Source organism: Pelobates fuscus, chromosome 5 (genome assembly GCF_036172605.1).
Source record: "Pelobates fuscus isolate aPelFus1 chromosome 5, aPelFus1.pri, whole genome shotgun sequence".
NCBI classification, from domain to species: Eukaryota; Metazoa; Chordata; class Amphibia; order Anura; family Pelobatidae; genus Pelobates; species Pelobates fuscus.
In genome coordinates, this window is record NC_086321.1 from 283,772,192 (window position 1) to 283,779,709 (window position 7,518).

The following is a 7,518-nucleotide window of genomic DNA, read 5'->3' on the forward strand; positions in this document are numbered from 1 at the left end:
ATTTTGTTTTCATACAGGCTGTGAGTCACACCCAGGGGAGGTGTGGCTACGGCTGCATAAACAGAAACAAAAGTGGCCTAACTCCTAAACGGCAATGAATTGAGCAGTGAAACTTCAGAGGAATGATCTATACATAAAAACTGCTTCGTTAAGCTAAAGCTTTTTTAGTGACTATAGTGTCCCTTTGATTTACACAAAATCTCAAATAGTCTACTGCAAAGCATTATCACAAGATAAATTTTACATGCAAAATATGCAAAGAAACACTCTAGTATTATCTGTTTCAGTGTCATAATTTCTAAAAGCAAAATACTATAATCATTATGCAGAGCAATCCTATCTTGGTCTTTTATATAGAGAGAAAACATATTTCCATTTTCCACATCTTGAAAGACAAAACTACTTTAAAAAAACACCAATGATGGCTCATCTTACTTTTCCCTATGTCGGGGTGTACATAACTGAACAGGGGTCTAGACATTTGACAACACTTCTGGCGTTGAGAGAGTGAAACATGCAATAATACCCTAATTATTTAGAGATCTCTAATTCTAAATACATATTTCCTTTATTCCCTTTCTGTAATAGTACAACGAGCTAGAGATAACTAATTGTTATTGCCTTACCTTTAAATATAGTTGACTGTTATGCATCACCTACATAACTCAAACTCAAAATAAAAGGATATTCCATCGTGCTCAACAAATAAGCACAGTAAAACATTCATCTTTATAAAATCTGTCATCATGACTGAGATTTAATTGTTTGAGATGGACTAAAGATGTTTTATATTGGCCTTTTTCCCCCACTCATCGATCATAAGTTTGTACTCACAACTTTCTGTTTTTGGATAAACTACATCTTCTAATGCAGGCCTTGGAAAAATACAGCTGTGAAAGTTTGTGTTTCCACACTTCTTCCGGAAGGTCATGCTGAATACCTAAGTAGGCACATACAGCTATGACTTTTTCAGATTTCCAACTCAAATTTACTGCATGCTTTAATTGTTGTTTTGAAAACATAGCTTTTTGTGCCAATGCACGGGTTTTAATTTGAAAATTGCAATGACCAGCCATGGACCACCCATACATCTTTATAGATATTCAGACAAAAGAGTATATTTTACAAACATTGAAGGTGTTTATCAAACAACATAAAAAAATACATGGATTATAAAGCAGGATCTGTTTCGCACAACATGGACATCTTTGGCGCTTCAATTAGCGATTATTTTCACACACTTTAGGGGATGAAGATAGTTTTACTAAGTTCTACGGAACTGTGTATTTGTTCACATATATTCATGAGCAAAACTTTCACAAAAAGTACCTTGAGACTCAAGTTGTTGGATGGCATCATTCAATGCTTCCTCTGGATCCATTTCAAACTCTGTCATGTTTTCACGTACAATGTCGTCAAAAGTCTCCTGGGTAACCCATCTGCACGCCATTTTAGTCCAATGGATGGTTTCCTTTATCTAGAAAAATACATTAAAAGAAGCGGTGTTGTGCACAGATTTGTATTTTCTTTTCCTATATTTCTTTTTGTATCACTATATGTCTTAGAAAGCAGAACATATAGTTGGCAAGGGGGACGCATAAACTGACTTTATGTAAAGCAACACATTTAAAACAATTTAATTTCTATGAACTTGTCAATTCTAGAAGGTTAGTCTAGGAACAATCCACTGCAGATGAAGTGTCGGCTGCTGAACATGCCAGCAGGGAGATCAAAAGAAGCCTAACCATCTTGCCCAGTGATCGAGTCTGTGGGTAAGGAGGCAGAAATTGGTCAGTTCTTCTAGGCCAAGTTCTCCGCTCATTATACTGACACATTTCACAGTGCCAATGAGAAAGAGCTGGAGGTGCAGACATGCTGCTTTTGTTTTCATTGGACCACCAGGGATCAGGATTCCCCTCCTCTCTGGCCCAAGGTAAGCTTCAGGAAGGGGGGAAGACATGTTATTTCATTTTTAAAATTTATTTTTGCTAAATTAAAAATTGTACTTTCCCATTAGCACCTAACCCCCAACTACAGGTCCTAACCCCCCACTTCAGCTTCTCACTCCCACTGCAGGTTCTAACCCCCACTACTGCTCCTAACTCCACAGTTAAGCCGCTATCTGCCCACTATTGCCTCTAGTTCCACTACTTCTCCACACTACATCCCACTATAGCACCTATCAACCCACTACTGTCCCTATTCTTTGTTACAGCCCTTATCGCCTCACTACAGCCCCTAGGCCCCCACTACAACCTTTAACCCATCACTACAGCACCCAACTTTCCCACTAGGTATATTGGCTTGAGGGGCGGCTAACTTGAATCTCCCTTTTTATTTTGTACTTAATAGAAATTCCACTTTGTTGGAAGCCACATGTATTTCTTACACATGACTCACAGCTATACACACAGCCGGCCTTATACATCACACATAGAAAGCCACAGCGGACAACTCAGTAACAGCTTCAACACTTACAGCCACCATACACCTGCACACCCACACCATACATCCACTCTGCATTTTAATATATATTCACAGTACATAACATTAAAAAATAACATAGGGGGAAAACTTCCCCTGCGCACACCCTAATGAAGAGAGCTGCACATGACTATGCTAAAGATTGAATGGCCCTGCAAGGGATCCAATAAGTCATAATGTTTTTACCCTATTACTCCAGCAAGTAGGATATGCTCACATGGGTGTATTGGAAACACAGGCCCAGTAAAATCCAACTTTAGAAACCAATGTTAAAACCAAGCAATTCAGCAACATAGTGTTTCAAGATATGGATTACTGTTCCACTTCTGGACTGCTAAACTTTGGACCTGTTTGTTTGAATATTTGCTTCTGACAATGGGTCTTCCATATAATTTGCTGGAATGGGTACGATCAGTAAATAATATGTAGTCCATGAACTGCTGCAAGTACACCCTGTTTTTTTTCTTCTCTACCCAAGGTAAAAGGGTAACCCAGACGTTGTTGCCTTGCTCACTCTGCTTAGTATTTCTAGGATCTAAATAAATTTCCGGTAGTCAATGCTATATCAACCATACCCCTTAACCAATGCTTACACTAACTTACACTAACGCTATATCAACCATACCCCTTAACCAATGCTTACACTAACTATATACAAAGGCTCGACAAATCCCAGGCACCAGGTCACCATGGCAACTAAAATTTTTGTCCTGGCGCCTGGGATTGATCAGCCTTTTTCCCTTTTCCTCCTGACTCAGTGATGGGAGCTTTAGTCACTTCCTTCTGGTGCTGAGACCGGCGCCTGGGATTTCCCATTTCCTCCTGACTCAGTGATGGGAGCTTTAGTTACTTCCTTCTGGTGCTGAGACAACACAGGATACTGGATGTTGACAGGGCACCAGGTAAAGACTGCTCTGCTTGCCGCCCGCCCATTCCCCTGTGTGGCCTCAGCGCCAGGACGTAATTAGTTATCTTCATTCCTCCCAGCGCACAGAGAGCTGCAAGGGGGTATAAGAGGAGGAGTAGTCTGAACAGAGCGTAAGAAAGCATTAGATTTGCAGAGATCTAGGGATCGGTAAATGCACAAAATTTACATGCCACATGTAGTGGATGCAGTGTGTTTAGACAGGGAAGCTGTGTGTGTAGTGGATGCAGAGTGTATTTGTGTACTGTGTATATAATGAATGCAGAGTGTGTTTGTGTAGTGTGTATAGTGAATGCAGTATTTGTAAAGTTGTATATAAGGAATGCAGAGTGTGTGTTTGTGTAGTGTGTGTATAGTGAATGCAGTGTGGTGTGTGTGTATATATACTAAATGCAAAGTGTGTGTGTATAGTGAATGCAGTGTGTTTATTTGTGTAGTGCGTTTATATAATGCAGTGTTTGTGTAGTGTGTGTACAATGCAGTGTGTTTGTGTAGAGTGTGAGTATATAATGCAGTGTGTGTGTGTTTGTGTAGTGTGTTTACACAAAGCAGTGTGTATATAATGCAGTGTGTGTGTGTGTTTCTGTAGGTATGTAATTTGGGGGAGGGGGCATTTGTTTTTAAAAAACATTTTTTTAAGATTTAATTAATACTATTTTTTTTTTTTTTTAGTCCCCCCCTCCCTGCTTCTTACTTGGCCAGGGAGGGGGGAATATAGCATTCCCTGGTGGTCCAGTGGCATGGAAAATACAGTGGGGGCCCGCAGCAGGCTCTTACTTACCTTCCCTTCAGCAACCCTGTTTAAATCTTGCGGCCTGTGTGCCGCGCAGAGCGTTGCCATGGTAACCCATGGCAACGCTCTGACAGCCGCGGGTCTCGCGAGATTTACCCAGGGGAGCTGAAGGGAAGGTAAGTAAGCGCTTGCTTCCCCCCCCCCACCTCCCCAGGCTTGTAATGGGCCTGGCAGTCCTGATATGTATTATTGACAATGTCGGTATCTCTATTGGCCGATAATACCGAATATCGGCCAGACCGATAATCGGTCGATCCCTACTGAGATTGCCAATTCTGATGATCTCAGCCAATGAGGTAGGGCAGAGCCAAAAGCCACATTGACCAATAAGCATTTCCTCATAGAGATGCACTGAATCAATGCATCTCTATGGGGTAAGTTCAGCACCTTCATGCAGAGTGTGAAGACCTGAACTGTGTAGCACTGACCCAGGAAGCACCTCTAGTGGCCATCTGAGGTGTGGTGACTAGATGCGTTTCTAGGCTGTAATATAAACAATGGCTTTTCTCTCAAAAGTCAGTATTTGCATTAAAAGCCTGCAGGGACTAACTATATTTACCAGAACAAGTACAATAAGCTATAGTTGTTCTGGTGACTATAGTGTCCCTATACATTTTTACTTTAATAAGCAAACCTAAATAGTGTCAGGACACTGATAAATCTAATCCATTGAGTGTCCAAATTGTCAAATATAGTGTCCGTCATTTTTTATTTCCTCATTATTTCTACATTAAGTTAGTATGAGAATGAAACCAGACTGATCATCCTGTGACACATAAAGCAGAACCCACCATTACCATTCACATGACTGTGAGCATCAGCCTAGTTCATTTAAATTTCCACAGTTGACATTAAAGGGCCACTATAGGCACCCAGACCACTTCAGCTCAATGAAGTGGTCTGGGTGCCAGGTCCATCTAGTGTTAACCCTGCAGCTGTAAACATAGCAGTTTCAGAAAAACTGCTGTTTACCTATGGGATAATCCAGGCACTAGTGGCTGTCTCACTGAGAGCCGCTAGAGGCGTTTCCGCGATTCTTACTGTGAAAATCACAGTGAGAAGACGCTGACGTCCATAGGAAAGCATTGAGAAATGCTTTCCTATGGACTGTTTGAATGCATGCGCGGCTCTTGCCACGCATTCGGCGCAGACATCGGCTGAGGGAGGAGAGTTGTGAATTACATCTCCCATGAGTCTTGACCAGCATTATGGCTATAAGACAGGCTTCCCCAAACTCTGGCCCTCCAGATGTTGCTGAAATACAACTCCCATGATTCTCAGCCCATTTCATTAATAGAATCATGGGAGTAGTAGTTAAGCAACATCTATAAGAGCATTATGGGTAGCAGTACACATCTGGAGTGAAAAAGGTTGCCTACCCCTGCTCTACAGAGGCATCCATGGAGGAAAGCTATATAACCGACTGTGCAGGATGCTGTCATGCTGCTCCTTTGGGAGGTGGGAGCAGTTGTCATCTCCAGTAAATCTGGTGGTAGTGATGATTCTGCAACTACTGGCTTGTGTATAAATGGAAACATTGCTTTACATATTTAAGGCCAAAACCACCAGATTGGGAGCATTCTGCTGACTGGCAATTCGTTTAATCTCGATACATTGTGACCTGACATGCGCCATTGTATTGCATTGCCTTCACAGTTCCCAGGTTAGTGCATAATCCTCACAGTGAGCAGCCATAGCGGCGTAATGTCATTCAGTAAGCGGTCACCGGCCGCAGAGAGGGCCACCCAACACACCCACATACCCCGAGGAGAACACAATGACTTGCCTTACTCTGCCTGCTCTCTGACTGGCCGCCCGCACGTTTATAACATAGCAACCGCGGCCGGAAATGACGTCACCGGCAGCCATCTTCAGTGAGGGCAAAGCACAGGACCATACATCGTTTACAGCCAAACCTCGTACATATTGCATTTACTAAGGTTACTCACTATAACTACATTTAAAATAAAATTAACCCCCCCCCCCCAAAAAAAAAAATAATAATTTAAAAAAAAAAAAAGGCTCTGTGGCGCCCTCACTAAACATGTCCGCCGCTCTCCGCCCACACGTGTAACGTAACTCGCGCGCGGTATTCTGGGAGAGGCGAAGGAACAACAGTGAAATAGGGCGGTGTGCAGAGCTGCGGCAAGGTAAGAGGCAGCCGGTAATGGAGGCTGGCGGTAACGGGGCTGGGGGGTAACGGGGCTGGGGGGGTAACGGGGCTGGGGGGTAACGGGGCTGGGGGCAATACTGACCGCTGAGACCGGGTGATATTTTTAATTTTATTGCTATGAAATAAGATAGTGACGGCAAGCAGTCCTCCATGGTGAATGGGCCATGCTCTGTGTAGGCCAGCACAGCCGTGTCTGCTGAGCACTAGGAAGGATGCTTAGTGTAAATGGCAATTCGCAGGAATTCAGTGCGGATTTATAGGAACACTAAGCTGGAATCCTGACACTAAATGTCTCTCTGTAACCCCCACTCCAGGCACTGGAAGATTAAATAACCTAAAGGCTTCCCAGTGTGGTGCAATTAGTGGGAGTTTATTCAGAAGCAGGAAAAAAAAAATCATGCACAACGTTTTGGCCTCATGCCTTAATCCTGTATACAGAGTAATAAACAAAAACCCTATATAACTGCACAGAAAAGAAAATCCTGCCCTTTCTTTTATTCACCGTATTCCAGCGCCGAAGTCCCTGTGCTCCGGGTACGCCTCCTCTGACATCGTCACCGAGGTGAAATCTAATATGCAGTGGGCGCTACACGCGCGTTAGGCCATCCATATTGGAAAGCATTAAATCAATGCTTTCCTATGAGGATTTTGAGGACGCTGGATGTTCTCATGCAAAGCGTGCGGATTTCCAGTGTCGTTTTATGGAGTAAAAACTCCCATGGAAGAGCATCTAGTGGCTGTTTGGTAGCAGTTTTAACAGTCTGCATTGCAGGTTAAAGGACCACTTTAGGCACCCAGATCCCTTCAGCTCAAAGAAGTGGTCTGGGTGCCAGGTCCATCTAGGGTTAACCCTGCAGCTGTAAACATAGAAGTTTCAGAAAAACTGCTGTTTACCTATGGAAAAAAAAAAAAAATATATATATATATATATATATATATATATAATGTCCCAGCACTCGATGCTGCTGATCTTTTAAAGGATCACTATAGTGTCTGGAAAACAAAGCGGTCCCCCTCCTGTGGCGCTGAAGGGGGTTAAAACCCCTTCAGCAGCTTACCTTATTCCAGCGCCGGGCAGCCCGGCGCTGGTGACCTCTTGTACCCGTCCGACGTCAGCTCCGTAGTGGAGCAGAATGCGCATGC

The 7,518-nt window shown here is 43.1% G+C and overlaps 2 protein-coding genes across 9 annotated transcripts in view; one reads left to right on the top strand and one right to left on the bottom strand.

The window, feature by feature from the left end:
- ARMC6 (armadillo repeat containing 6) overlaps window positions 1-6,012 on the bottom strand; it is a 34,887-nt gene extending 28,875 nt beyond the window's left edge. Inside the window, exons 1-2 of one of the 3 annotated variants that reach the window (XM_063457299.1) lie at window positions 5,994-6,012; window positions 1,330-1,477 (exon numbers count right to left, since the gene is read on the bottom strand). In XM_063457299.1, coding sequence (XP_063313369.1) covers window positions 1,330-1,450 — 121 coding nt within the window. In that variant the 5' untranslated portion in view covers window positions 1,451-1,477; window positions 5,994-6,012. Of the gene's footprint in view, window positions 1-1,329; window positions 1,478-5,581; window positions 5,602-5,993 lie in introns of those variants that run through there. The other 2 variants (XM_063457298.1, XM_063457300.1) reach the window with 2 other exon arrangements.
- A 279-nt stretch (window positions 6,013-6,291) lies between these two features.
- SUGP2 (SURP and G-patch domain containing 2) overlaps window positions 6,292-7,518 on the top strand; it is a 39,942-nt gene continuing 38,715 nt past the window's right edge. For 5 of the 6 annotated variants that reach the window (XM_063455377.1, XM_063455380.1, XM_063455381.1 and 2 more), the window contains exon 1: window positions 6,292-6,352. The gene's annotated coding sequence lies outside the window, so the exon portion shown is untranslated. The remainder of the gene's footprint in view (window positions 6,353-7,518) is intronic. The other variant, XM_063455378.1, reaches the window with a different exon arrangement.